At 28.4% G+C, this 15,565-nt stretch overlaps 1 protein-coding gene across 1 annotated transcript in view; it reads right to left on the reverse strand.

Annotated features, from left to right (window-relative positions):
- Nucleotides 1–1,688: 1,688 nt before the first annotated feature.
- LOC122509961 (probable DNA mismatch repair protein Msh6) overlaps nt 1,689–15,565 on the reverse strand; it is a 79,262-nt gene continuing 65,385 nt past the window's right edge. Inside the window, exons 17-21 of the mRNA XM_043624314.1 lie at nt 12,368–12,583; nt 12,106–12,285; nt 11,716–11,893; nt 11,478–11,629; nt 1,689–2,244 (exon numbers count right to left, since the gene is read on the reverse strand). Of these exons, the coding sequence (XP_043480249.1) occupies nt 1,987–2,244; nt 11,478–11,629; nt 11,716–11,893; nt 12,106–12,285; nt 12,368–12,583 (984 nt within the window). The 3' untranslated portion in view covers nt 1,689–1,986. The remainder of the gene's footprint in view (nt 2,245–11,477; nt 11,630–11,715; nt 11,894–12,105; nt 12,286–12,367; nt 12,584–15,565) is intronic.

Raw genomic sequence — 15,565 nt, forward strand, 5'->3', positions numbered from 1 at the left:
AATAGAATTTGAAAACTTTCTAATTTAAATTTTTGTTGAAAACACTAAAAAAATTCAATTTTGGAGAAATTACAAATAATTGCAGAAATTCAACTATTTTCAAAAAAAAAATAAAATTCTTCTTATAAAATTCAACTATGTACAAAATTTGAAAAAAAATTTTGTAAAAATCCCAATTATCTTTATAAATAACAAAATTCTTTTCCAAAGTTTAATTATTTTCCTAAATGTCAAAGAAATTTAATGCTTTTTTTAAAGTACTGAGTAATAACCGAGGTAATAAGAACAAATTCAACAACTGACGTCCTATAAAGTTGGTGTTTAGTGATATTTGCACGCCGCGACTCGATGTCGCGCTCTCCGCGCTGCCTTTAAACCTTAATATTTTCCACATTTTTTACTAAATCAATCTAATATTTTCCAAAAAACTTCCTTATATACTAATAAACAAATGTCTCACTGGAAGTTTTTTCAATTCGAAAGTTCACCGCAGACTTTTTGTCGACGAAGGTAAGTTAACCTAAAATTGACAAGCCTTTATTTACATTAACAAATTAGTGAACAATTAAGAAATTTTTACATTCTGATCATTTTATCGTCTTCCCAGAACCCAAATAGACTTGCATACCAAATTTGAAGTCAATTCGACAATAATTGTCGAAGATACGATGATTTATGTTTTAAAAAGCAATGAAATTTGAAAAACAAAATTTTACCATTTTTCGTCATTATTTCCGACAATATTCATCCTACGAAAAAAATTCAAAGGAAAAAAAGATGCGCTATTCAATTTCCTACAAGGTAGTGCTTCTAAAAAATCAAAATTTCAAATTTTAATTTTTGGGACTTTTCTTAACGTTTGACTGGCGTTAGAGTGTTCATCCGAGCGTCGGGCGAGTTCTTGAATTGGGAGGCTCAATTATTGATCAAATTATGTAAAATTAAAAATTTACTTTTTGTAGACTTATCGTTAAAACTTTGAAGAAGTCATGTATTTCTACATTTGAATATTTTTTTATATTTTCCAAAAATTATTTTAAGATCATGTGAGAAAAGCCCTCTCAAAAAATATTTACAAGTAATTTTGTACATAAATATTGATAAGAAAATGATTAAAAAATTGCATTTTAAATTTATAAAAAATAATTGTTTTTAAGAAAATTTAAAAAATTTTTAATTTTAGAAAATAATTAAATATTCTAAGAGATATGTAATAAAAATTTTTTAAAATACATAAATTTTAAAAAGTTTCCAATTAAAATTTTTGAAAATTTGACTTTTTAGTAACTTTAATTAAAAATTCTAAAAAACTAGTTTGTTTTAAAAAATTTGATTGCAAATTTTAAAGATAAACGTATTTTTGAAGAAAAATGTTAAAAAATATGAAAAACTTATACATAGTTGGAAGTCAGAAAAATAGAGAATCAAATTTTTGTAATAACTTTGAATAGAATAATGGAATTTTTTGTACTTTGAATCGTTCAAAAGGACTTTTTTTCTTCCTAAATTCGATCCTAAGCCTGAGTTTACAATTTATATTTAAATAATTGGCTTCGCGAATTACTAGAAGAATTTTAGTAAAAAATGTTAGAAAATAGTTAATATTGCAAGTTGTAATTTTAAGGAATAATTAGATTTCAGATTTGAAATTGAAATTAAATAAAAATTGTTGGGAAATAAAAAATAGATTTTCTTAGAAAAATGATTTATTGAATAAAAAAAGGGAAAATAGAAAAATAAGCAGATCTAGATAAGCTGATCTAGTTGCACGGCACGAACATATTTATATACGAGATTAATTTCTCCGAGGATTTGCAACGTTCTACGTTTGTTAAACAATATTTTCACGGTAACTGTGGGACAAAATAACATTAAAGAAGAAAACACTTGTTGACTAAATTTTCAGATTTAGTCTTTAGTAAACGTTAAACAAAACTTAATACTGGTGAAAAAATACATTTACATTTAAAGTAAGAATTTATCTTGTTAAATGGCCTCAATCATGGTTCTGACATTAGATTCGTCGTTGAGTTTGCAAATAGAGGCAAAAATGTGCCTTAAATTGGTCTCCCGTTCCAACTGCTTCGCTACTTCGTGTGCCTTTTGCGTAATGTAGGAAGGAACGCCAGCGAGACGAGCCGCATTGAAGCCATAGGATTTAGGACAAGCTCCTTCGCTCAACTTGTAAAGGAATGTAACAGTTTCTTGAGAAACGTCCTCTTCTTCTGACTCTACCATGCAAGCCTACAAGTACACAGAAAAACGTAAATTAACAAATTAAAACATACTTCGCATTGCGAACATTGCGAACATTTCGAAATGACAAAACAACGCCATTAAGCGTCATTTGAGACGTGAGAAAAACTATTTTTTTCATTGCTGTATCAATCATTCTCTTCTAAAGATTCAACTGATTTTTAACTTTTACGTTTTGATTGAATTTTTAAATTTCTCTTGTTTGCTACGAACATTTAAAATGTTTATTTATTTACATTTAATTACGAAGATATAAAAATAAATATGTTTAATTTGCATAAGAATTAAGATTTATAAATTAGTTATTACCTAACTTCTGTTAATAGATTAAAACTAAAAATTAATTTTAAAAAAAATTTCTTAAAATAGAAATGCGACCAAATATTAATTATTTAAAAATTTCTAATTCTAAAAAATTAATACTTAGCCGCATTTTAAGAAAATTATAAAAATGATTGAATTTTATTAATTAATTTCAAAAGGTTTCAATTTGAATTTTGAATGAATTTAATTCAAAATTTCAAAGAAGTTAATTTTTTGAAAAATTTTAATAATTCAAATACTTTAGAAATTAGTTAATTGTTTAAATATATATATTTAATTAAAAGGAAATTAAATTTTTTAGAAATAATTAAATTTGTAAAAGGTTTTAAATTAAAATTTTTGAAAATCTCAATTTTTCATTCTTTTAATTAACAATTCATTTCAATTACCTATCTTGATAAATAACAAAATTCTTTCCAGAAATCCAATTATTTTCAGGAATTTAATAAATATCTTGATCAAAAAACAATTATTTTTATAAGTAACGATATTCATCACAAAAATTAAATTATTTTCAAAAATTATAATAAAATTCTTGTCAAAATTTAAATTATTTTCAAAATTTTTCTCAATTCAATGATTTTTAATATCTATTAATTTCATAAAATTTACCAAAAGAATGCAAATTATTTTTTTTAAATACTCATCACAGAAATACTCATCGCAGAATCTCTTATTATATTAAGTTGAAGAACGACCGACCGACCGACCGACCGACCGACCCTAGCCGTATATATATGTATATCTTTTAAAAATAATATTAACACAAATGTATACATATTCACAATGTCACGCATGCGCAGTAGTGTTCTGTCAATGTCACGCATGCGCAGTAGTGTTCTGTCAATGTCACGCATGCGCAGTAGTGTTCTGTCAATGTCACGCATGCGCAGTAGTGTTCTGTCAATATCACGCATGCGCAGTAGTGTTGTCACGCATGCGCAGTAGTGTTCTGTCAATATCACGCATGCGCAGTAGTGTTGTCACGCATGCGCAGTAGTGTTCTGTCAATGTCACGCATGCGCAGTAGTGTTCTGTCAATGTCACGCATGCGCAGTAGTGTTCTGTCAATGTCACGCATGCGCAGTAGTGTTCTGTCACTGTTACGCATGCGCAGTAGTGTTCTATCACTGTTACGCATGCGCAGTAGTGTTCTATCACTGTTACGCATGCGCAGTAGTGTTCTGTCAATATTACACATGCGCAGTAGTGTTCTATCACTGTTACGCATGCGCAGTAGTGTTCTGTCAATATTACACATGCGCAGTAGTGTTCTGTCAATATTACACATGCGCAGTAGTGTTCTGTCAATATTACACATGCGCAGTAGCGTTCTGTCAATATTACACATGCGCAGTAGTGTTCTGTCAATATTACACATGCGCAGTAGTGTTCTATCACTGTTACACATGCGCAGTAGTGTTCTGTCAATATTACACATGCGCAGTAGTGCTCTGACAATATTACACATGCGCAGTAGCGTTCTGTCAATATTACACATGCGCAGTAGTGTTCTGTCAATATTACACATGCGCAGTAGTGTTCTGTCAATATTACGCATGCGCAGTAGTGTTCTGTCAATATTACGCATGCGCAGTAGTGTTCTGTCAATACTACACATGCGCAGTAGTGTTCTGTCAATATTACACATGCGCAGTAGTGTTCTGTCAATATTACACATGCGCAGTAGTGCTCTGACAATATTACACATGCGCAGTAGTGCTCTGACAATATTACACATGCGCAGTAGCGTTCTGTCAATATTACACATGCGCAGTAGTGTTCTGTCAATATTACACATGCGCAGTAGTGTTCTGTCAATATTAGGCATGCGCAGTAGTGTTCTGTCAATATTACGCATGCGCAGTAGTGTTCTGTCAATATTACACATGCGCAGTAGTGTTCTGTCAATATTACACATGCGCAGTAGTGTTCTGTCAATATTAGGCATGCGCAGTAGTGTTCTGTCAATATTACGCATGCGCAGTAGTGTTCTTTAAATATCAGGCATGCGCAGTAGTGTTCTATCAATGTCAGGCATGCGCACTATTTTCTATAAATGTCAGGCATGCGCAGTAGTGTTCTATCAATGTGAGGAATGCGCAGTAGTGTTCTATGAATATCAGGCATGCGCAGTAGTGTTCTATCAATGTGAGGAATGCGCAGTAGTGTTCTATGAATATCAGGCATGCGCAGTAGTGTTCTATGAATATCAAGCATGCGCACATAACACCCACACAAGTATACTCACACATATACACTAATCACATGTACATGTATACTCACACATGTTCATAAATTACATACACATGTATACTGCTCATATGCAGATATAAACTCCTACATATACACAAATCACATATATGTATAGATTTAATAAACGATTGATAATATAAATTGTTGAATTTTTTAAGGTTCGTTGATGCACGTAGTGTCTGTTGAAATTTCTTTAAATATACGTAAATACCTCACTCGCTAATGCTGCGCTGTCTGTGTTGTAATGAAACTTATTTATTTACTTGTGTATTTACTTATTTATTTCAGGGTTGCCACAAGACATCGATTTTAAAATTCCATGACTTTTCCAGGTTTTCCAGACCATTTCTTCAAAAATTCTAAACCAGAAATAAAATTGTTTTGGTATGTTTTTAGCTAATTACGACAAAAAGTATAAAATCCTTTAAGTAAATTGTTAACAAAATAAGTTATTAATTTTTAATTTCATTATTAACAAAAAATTAAGTTAAAATTTGTAAGGTTATTTGAGATACGCTCCGAAGAAAGATGAGGAGCAAATCTTTTTAAATTTAAAAATTTAGTTAAGTTTAGAATTTTTCACAATTATTAAACCAGTATTTTAAAAAGCATTTTAATAACATTTTATGAAACTGAAGTTACCTACGTTTATTCAATGACAATTTTTTCTTTGCTAATTATTTATTTTAATGTTAGAAGCCTTTTAAAAAATTTTAAAAGATCGAAGTCGGGGAAATTATTAATTTTGATTTTTTACACAGATTTTCGAAAAATCCATATATTATTTAAACAAAATTATTATTTCCTCACCTCATAAGCAATTTTTTCTTTTACAAATTATTTATTTTAATGTGACAAGTCATTTAAAAAAATTGTAAGAGGATCTAAGGAAGGCAAGGAAATTAGTGATTTTTAATTATTTTTTCGTAGATTTTCCAAATATCCCGAAATTTTAACTAAATTATTATTTCCTTGCTTCAGAAGCAATTTTTTTCGATTGCAATTTTTTAAAGGGCTTCTTACATTAAAAAACAATTAGCAAAAGAAAAAATTTTCATTGCATAAAAGTTGGTAGCTTCAGTTTCATAACATTTTGGGGTTTCTAAAATGTATTAATTTAAAAATTATTTAAAGGAAGATAGAGACCAAAAGAAACTAAAATTTAGAAATGCCATATTGATTTCAATTGTAAGCACTAAATTTAAAATCAAAAAGTTGTATGTCAACTTGAAAACTTGAAATTTTTACGACTCAAATACAAAAAATAGAGCTTTTAGTATCAGGCTTTATAAAATTCCCTGACAATTCCAGATTTTTCAGGTTTTCCATGACTGAAAAAAAATTCCATGACAATTCCGGGTTTCCCAGGTTTTCCAGGTCCGTGGCAACCCTGTATTTGTTTGGCAGACATCAACAATAATTTTTTAAATGGATAATCAGTGAAAAATGACTTATATTTCTGTAAGTTAGTGTTTCACTTCGATCTGAGAATTTCATTTTTTCGAGCGATTATTTGGTTATCGTCTTTGGTTTTCAAACGATCATCTTGTTTATTCTTTTGTTAATTGTCAAATCGTATCGTCTATTTTTCTAATTGTCATCGACCGAACTTCTCGACTGCTTCTCGACTTTCCCATAACTGACAACTAAAAATAATACAATAATAACCTATTTTTTGAAAAAAATCGATATCCAAAAACATTTAAATTCTTTTTTATTAATTCTATTAAAAACTAAAATTAAATTCATTTTAGTGAATTAAAATTATTATATCAAGTTAAAAATTAATTCAAGGTGTCTAGTGAATTATTATTTTTAAATTCCCAGACCAAAAATAAATATTCCCGGATTGATTTTTTAAAACAGCAATAACTATAAAATTTAAATATTAATACTTTTAATAAAGAAATTTTTAAGAAAATCAATTTTAAAAAGTCAATAGACATCTTTATTTAGAGAAATATATATAATATTACTTGTTATATATTACTTAATAAATCTATAACATTGTAATAGTTGGATCTAAATTTAAAATTAACCTACTTTTTTATTTTTCTATTAGTTGGGCTTTTTTGCGGAGTATTATTATTATTTTTAATTGTGTATTTAAATAATAAAAATTAAAAATAATTATTTTTAATTTTTATTATTAAAAAAAAAAAGTTGTCTGTTCATTAAACAAGACCTACATGTCTTATAATATATTGGCCCCCTGAATACGAATATGAAGTCAGAATTGCTCCATCACCCTCTGTTTTCTTTTAAATCGAAAAAACTACCCTTAAGTCTAAAATTCAAGAATTAAAGTAAAAAAAAATAAAAACACGGTTTTCTTCGGAGTAGAAGAATATATTTATGCGTTTTCTTCTTTTAAAAACTCAGAAATAATGTCAAAATTGCTCCACCACCCCTGTTTTTTTTAAATCGAAGAAACTACCCTTAAATCTAAAATTCAAGAACTAAAGTAAAAAAAAATGAAATAACCGGTTTTCTTCGGAGTAGAAGAATATATTTATGCGTTTTTTTCTTTCAACAACTCAGAAATAATGTCAAAATTGCTCCACCACCCCTACTTTTTTTTAAATCGAAGAAAGTACCCTTAAATCTAAAATTCAAGAACTAAAGTGAAAAAAAATGAAATAACCGGTTTTCTTCGGAGTAGAAGAATATATTTATGAGTTTTCTTCTTTCAACAACAAATAATGATAAATTAACTCTGATTCTGCTTTTTAGTTATGAGAACAAAAATAAAGGAACGTATGCTTTTGTCTAAAACTAATTGTTTTTATTGTTGTTAGTATACTCTGGGTTCATACTTAAAGGGGTAGTTTTTTCAATATAAATCAATAAGAGGGTGATGAAGCAATGCTGATGCTTTTTTAAAAAGTACATAAATATATTCTTCTACTTTGGAAAAAACCTGTTATATCATTTTTTACTATAATTCTTGAATTTTAGATGTAAGGGCAGGGGGTGATGGAGCAATTTCGTCATTATTTCTAAATTGTTGAAAGAAAAAAACGCATAAATATATTTTTCGACTTCGCAAAAAAACTGGTTATTTCATTCTTTGACTTTAGTTCTTGAATTTTAGATTTAAGGGTAGTTTCTCACATTTAAAAGAAACAGGGGTGGTGGAGCAATTTTGACATTATTTCTGAGAGGTTAAAGGAAGAAAACGCATAAATATATTCTTCTACTCCTAAGAAAACCGGTTATTTCATATTTTTTTTACTTTAGTTCTTGAATTTTAGATTTAAGGGTAGTTTCTCCCATTTAAAAAAACAGGGGTGGTGGAGCAATTTTGACAATATTTCTGAGTGGTTGAAGGAAGAAAACGCATAAATATATTCTTCTACTTCGCAAAAAAGTGGTTATTTCATTCTTTGACTTTAGTTCTTGAATTTTAGATTTAAGGGTAGTTTCTCCCATTTAAAAAAACAGGGGTGGTGGAGCAATTTTGACATTATTTGAGTTGTTGAAAGAAGAAAACGCATAAATATATTCTTCTACTCCGAAGAAAGCCGTGTTTTTATTTTTTTTTACTTTAATTCTTGAATTTTAGACTTAAGGGTAGTTTTTTCGATTTAAAAAAAACAGAGGGTGCTGGAGCAATTCTGACTTCATATTCGTATTCAGGGGGCCAAAATACTATAAGACATGTAGGTCTTGTTCAATGAACAGACAACTTTTTTTTTGTGTGCCTGTGATTGTAATCATGCCTAAATTAAAAAAATTTAACATTTTTAGGTATAAAATAATTTTTTAATAAACATTAATAAAAATTTAGTTTTCTAAACATTATTCAAAAGTAGACGAAAGAACAAAGTTTTGTCCTCTTGATGTAATTTTTCTAAATTCAATAGATTAAGTTATAGATAATTAAAAATAAGTATACTTAGATTTCTTTGAATAATTTTTTAACATAATTAAATTTTTTAAATATGTCTACAATAGAAACCTTTTTGAATAGTTGAAATTGTGCTAAATTTAATTGAAAATAATTAATTTATTTCAAGTATTTTGTTACAATTTTTTGAAGAATTTTAATTGCAAATTTTGAAAATAATTGAATTACCAAAAATTTAAAAAAAATTTTTAAAGGTAAGTTAGGATATAAGAATTATTTTAAGAAATTCAATTATTTTCGAAAAATAACATTATAATATTTTTAAAAACTAATATTATTAGAATTTTTTTATAGTAATTTTTTAAGATTTAATTATCTTCGAATAATGTAAATAAACATTTATGAAAATTTACTTCAATAAGACGAGCGAACATGACAGCTTGGTTATCAAAACAAAAAGAAAATCGTTTTTTGTTCGTTTCTCGGATCGTGTTGCTCGAATGAAACACTACTGTAAGTGTAATTTTCAACTGACTTTTAGTAAAATTATTTGTTTGACAGAAATTTACAATATTAATAAATAAATCACAATAAAATAATAATCAGTGAAGAATGACTGATATTTTAGTACTTTTCAACTGATTTTCAGTAAAATTCCCCTGATTATGAATCCAAAGTCACTTTTTAAAATACAAAATGGCGAATCCAGGATAGCGGACGAAAATGAAAGATTTAGTAAGAGAATACGTAAAAATAACATTTCGTATAATGTACAATGACATTTTTTGTAAATGTCACTTCATAATTTTTGTCTTATTACACAATGATTTTAAATAAAATAATTTATATTTTTATAAATATTAATAATTTTTTACATTTTCTAACCACTATAAGGTTTTAATTTTGTAAATGTTCAAATTCTGGTTTAGAAAGAAAAATTTATATTATTATACAACTATATTGTCTAGACTTGCAAAAACCCAAAGTCTAGACTTTGTTGTAACAATATTGTTACAATATATATTGTAACAATATTGGTGACGGTGACATGCGTAAGAATAGTGCAGTAAAAATTTCAAAAAAACACCCTGATCATTACCTACAGAAAATCCTATTAGTAAGAAAAGAATGGACGTATCTTCGCCCTTTTCTTACTAATTATTCAGAGAATCAGGCTAACATTCAAAATCTAACCTTCTAAGTTTAGTTATTTCAAAAAAAATTATTTTATTGATGCAAATAAATATTTATTTTAATTAAAAACTATGCATTATTTAATCAAGTAATTTTTATAATTGATTTAAAGCAATATTTATTAAATTAAATTATTCTATTTAATTGACTTAAGTAATTTGTATTTGGTTCAAATAACTATTTAATAGATACCATAAATTAAAATATTTATGTCCAGTAAATATTTACTTAGTTCAAATAAAAAAAAAAAAAATAAGTAAAAACTAATAAGTTTAAATACAACCGAACGAGCGTTAGCGAGTGAGGTATATGTTGCTAGTTTCAATTAATTTTAAATGAATCCATGGAAAAATGCAATTATTCATAAAAATTGTATTAAAATTCGTCGAAAGAACGAATTATTTCTAATTATTAAATTATTTCTAATTTTGAGAAATATTTAATAATTCAATAAATTATCTATTTTTGTATTTAAATAATTAAATTTTCGAACAATTTTGTAATAAAAAATTTATTTAAAAATAAATTTCAGCTAAAGTTTCAGATAATACATATTTCAAGTTTTTATTTTCTAATTTAATTGAAGAATATCAGAATAATCGAAATTTTGTAAAATTGAATTATAAACATTTGTTCTCAAAGGACTTGGTCAAAAATTATAAAAATAGAAAATCAAAGATTATTATAAGGAATAATTGACTTAAAGTAAGAATTTTAGTTAAAAATTCTAGAAAATAATAATTGATTTGAAATGATGAAAATAATTTTGAACAATTTTAATTCCTATGGAAAAATAATAAGGGAACGTTCATAAACTATGTAGCACGTCTAGGGGGAGGCGGGGTCAAGCAATTGTCTACCATAAGAGGAAAAAATGGCGCTAATACATGTTATTGCGTCCACGTGGGGGGAGAGGGGGGGGGTTAAAATTTCCAAAAAATTGGTCTACGTAGTTTATGAACGTTCCCTAATGATTAAATATTTACTTAAAAATGAAGTAATTTTTGTGGCAACCCTGTAATAAAAAAATTACAAAGAAAAAACATTAACCGATAATAATACTACTTTATTAGCATTTTGAAAACGAGTAACGTAATTGAATTTACTGTGTAGAAAAAAAAAAAAAAAAAAAATTAGTCAGCACCCTTCGAGGGCGACGGATACGTTATCATCGCAAACTTTTCTTCCGAAGAGTGTGCTTAAGACGCGTGACTGATTGTACGCTTGTTGTGTTTCGCGCTCCGCTTCCCTTCTTACTGAGTTACCTGGCGCAGAGTCACGCAGAATTACTTTTATAATTAAAAACACTCTCAATATAAAAAACAGTCAATTTGGAAAAAAGTTTCTTGACTTTCAAGCAGAGAAAAAAATATTTAAAAAATATTATTTTTTACAATTTTCTTTACAGAATATTAGTTTGAATAGATTTTTTTGAAAAAAAATAAGATTAATCATTAAAATTGTTCATTTATCAGAGTTCTATATTAATAAATTTTGATTTGTCTAACACCGTGAAAAGAGGAGAAATAAATAGATAAATAAAAAGTTTGGTTGTGTCTTTGTCTAATGGCTGAATTTAAAACTGAAAGTAACTCACCATATGAGCCAATGTGACATTCTCGTTTGTCTTGTAGTCTTCGACCAGAGAGTGATAATGAGTGGAGAACAGCGTACGGCACTTCATTTTTGTAAGTGCATCTACGACAGCAGCTGCTATGGCCGTTCCATCATAAGTCGATGTTCCTCTTCCTGAAAAGAAAAAACATACAAATTACAATCTTCCTTCTTTCTATAAAGCAAAAATGGCAAATAAAAAGAAAAACATTAAAACCAACCCAGTTCATCAAGCAAAACTAAGGAATACGGTGTCGCGTGTTGTAGAATTGCAGAAGTTTCACTCAATTCCACCAAGAAAGTACTTTGCCCAGCCATAATGTCATCATTTGCTCCTAATCTCGTGAAAATGCGATCAATCAACGTTATTGAACAACTACTTGCCGGCACTTGGCATCCCTGAGAAAAAATAACACATTTCATTATGTGTATTTTAAATTATTTTCTTAATGTTTTTAATAATTAAACATAGGTACATTTTTAATTATCTGAATTGAAAAACATTAAATAAATTATAAAAACTGTGTTTTACCTCAGATAATTTAAAATGAATCAAGTAAAAACGGGAACTATAACTTTTTGCCTCGTAAAGTAATTTAAAGATAACTTACTATTTGCGCCATAATGACTATCAAGCCAAGCTGTCTCATGAGAGTCGACTTTCCTCCCATGTTTGGTCCAGTGAGGATAACCAAAGGTTTAACGCCATTTGTTGCCAATGTGGTGTCGTTAGGTATAAAATTATCAGACACGATGCACGGATGTTTACCCTCGATTATCTCAATGATTGTCTGCAGAATTTAAAGAAATTATTATCTCACTAAAAAAGAAAACTTTATTCATTTTAATTTTAATTAATTTTAATTAGTAAACCTTATCATCCGAGTCATCAAAGATAGTTGGAATACACGTGTCTTCAGAGGCTGAATATTCAGCCAGAGACATCAGCACATCGAGAGTTGCTATTTTATAAACAGCCATATTCCACAAATCATAATTTTCACTAAACTTGGCAAACAGTCGCCTGTTCAAATCTTTCAATACTTTGTCTCTATTCTCTTCGGCACTGATTTGTCTCGACAAAAGTTCCTATAACAAAAGAGATCAACAAGTCATGAACATTTTTTTTAAATATTTGGGTCTAATTGAAATATTCCAAATCCAGAAATTAAATAATTGGTATTTTCCAAATGTGGAAAAATAGTAATAATTACTACCTACTTATAGTAATAATTTACTACTTCTTTTTAGATTTATGATACTAAAAGCTACTTTTTTCCATGTTTGAGAATTTCCACTACTTTAAATTCGCTAATAGTTAGAATAAAATATTCTCAAAATTTTTAATAAAATTCTGTCGAACGATTCAATTATTTTCAAACATTTTCAAAATTCAATTATTTTCAATATCTACCTACCATTTTAATAAAACAATTTCTCAAGAATTGAATTGTTCTTATAAATAATAAAATTCTTCTCATGAATTCAATTGAATTGTGAATTTCGAAAAGGGCTCAACTCGGATTTTTTTCAAATTTCACTTTTTTGCATTTTTTGCATTATTACATATTCATTAGGGTGTCCGTTAAAAACGACATTTTGGAATTTTGTCCATTTCCGGGTCTCATTTTGCCACAAATTGAAAAAAAATAGATACGTATTTTTTTATTTTTTTCTAAATTAACATTTAGTGGTGCCTGTAGGCTATTGAAATTTTTCATGTATTTTTCATAAGAAAAAAACTTTTTTTCGTATATTTCCTGTAAAATCGTTGAAAATTAATATTTTTTGACCGGACTACTCTGTTTCTCTTCATAAATGTTCAAAGAATAATATACAATTTTTAACATATGAAATTTGTTAAGTTAACTATTTTTTACAGCTCAATCAAAATTGGGCGAGTTGCTCTCTTAAAGTGGACTACCAATGGCGTTGAGTGAGCGGCTGCTTGACAGATAGTTCGGCAGCTCTATCAAAAAGGAGAGTTACTCTCCCAAAACTAAAGTGAGCTGTGCGTTTCTTTTTAACGCAGCACTTCAGCGCATTGGGCGAACAGTTCTGCCAACAGTTTTTCAGTGTAGTTACTAAGAAAAAAGCCGTACTTTTTCAATTAAAGCTGTTTGACAAAAGGTTGGTTTGAGGATTTAGGAGATAGTGATGAGAAAAGAATGTACCGATTAACAGATTGTAAAAATGGTAATATAAAAGTTAGGGTAGCAAAAAAGTTATGGAAGGAAAAAGAGAAAATTATAAATAGGTTATAAAATGAATGGTGATAAGAGTATGTGTGTAAAATATTTTTTGTACGAAACCGAAAAATTTCACTCAATTATCCCCAAGGTTTAAGGTTAAAAAAGTACTTTTACAAAGTTTTTTACTTCCTAGGTGGATGAAAGAAGTGAAATTAGTTTAAATTTTATCACGAAAATTAGGAAACAATAGTTTTCGATCAGAGCATCCATGCCAACTTCAGGAACCTAATTTTTAATTAAATTTCTTTGATGAATTTTACTATTTTAAACATTTTTTAATTAAATTCTTTGTAACATATCAGTCATTTAAAAATTTTATAATAATTCTTAAAAGAAAATTCTTATAAGAATTCTTTATAAAAATTCAATTTTAAAAAATATTAAATTGTTCATTAAATTATTTATTTTTGTATTTAAATAATTGAATTAAACTTTCCAATAGCGGCCGTCTACGGTGCTAGTTTTTATATGTCCATTGTCCAAGTCCATTATTTCATTAATAATAATATTCAAATTTTTTCAGTTAATAATTTGCTTATTTATATTTGAAATGTTGACGTTTTTTTTGACAATGCAAAATAAGATTTATTATGAGTACTTTCTCTTAACAAAAATAAAATTTATATATTCGCGCTCTTTTTAAATAACATACGACTGCAGCGACACCTTCACATGTACAAACAATTTTAAAAACACCCTTCTATTAAGATTTTACATTCTCATTGCCCATTCTTTACTTCGATACTTTCGACCTTTCCACTCCATGTCTTTTTTAAGAAAGGAGGATGGTAAAATATAGTTAATAGATTGTTATGCGAACATAAAGACATTTATAGTGAGAATAGCGAGTGGGATCAGTGGATCGCCGTTTGATTGAATGGAAGTTAGACAAAGTGTAATTATATAAGCAACGTCGTTTATTTAATGTTCTCGTTGTACTTCAATTATATTGTTGAATAAGGGAGCGTTCACAAATGATGTCACGCTTTTGGGGGTGGGGGGGGGGGGTTAAAAATCTTCAAAAATTGCGTGACGTCATTTGTGAACGCTCCCTAAAGAAAAAACATAGTGGTTAGAGCGTTTGTCTGGTAGTCCGTAGGTCGTAGGTTCTATTCCCGCGTGCGTCAGATTTTTTTTGGTCACGATTTAATTAAAAAAGTAAAAATCGTTAAATAACAATGTTATTTAATAATAATTGAACTTGTATGTTATTAATAAATAATTAATTTATGACTTTAATTGAAAAATGAAGTTAAGGGCAAACGCGAGAGCCCCCTCGTGGATCGCCCATGCGGGCGCCCTCATCGATCAGCATGTCGTTTCCATGAGGGGCCTCGCCTGGATCACCCATATGGGCCCCTCATGGATGTGGGCGATCCATGCGGGCCCCTGGCGTGGGCCAACACCTCTTTTCCACACGGGATAATTTAATTTAATTAATTATTTTTAATACAATTTTAAATTAATTCTTTAAGAACTGCAATTATTCCTGAAAATTTGATTAAAATTCGTCGAAAGAATTTTTTTTTTTTTTTTTTTTTAATCTCTTTATTAGACAATAGCCCATATTTATTTACAGAGTCCAGTTTTGAAAAAAAGTACAAATTAGGTAAATACAATAAAAAACATACAACAATACACCACACAATATTCCTCTATTACATTCATCCCGTGCGCATAGACAGAATCTCTTTAAACATTATTACAAATTTTTTTATTTCGCTTGGATTCTGTGACGAGAGAATTGCCATCCAAAACGATTTCTGGTCAACACACTCACTCAACTCCGGGAAATGCTCGGACTTCAACGATTCATATC

Source organism: Leptopilina heterotoma, unplaced genomic scaffold (genome assembly GCF_015476425.1).
Source record: "Leptopilina heterotoma isolate Lh14 unplaced genomic scaffold, ASM1547642v1 Lhet_65, whole genome shotgun sequence".
NCBI classification, from domain to species: Eukaryota; Metazoa; Arthropoda; class Insecta; order Hymenoptera; family Figitidae; genus Leptopilina; species Leptopilina heterotoma.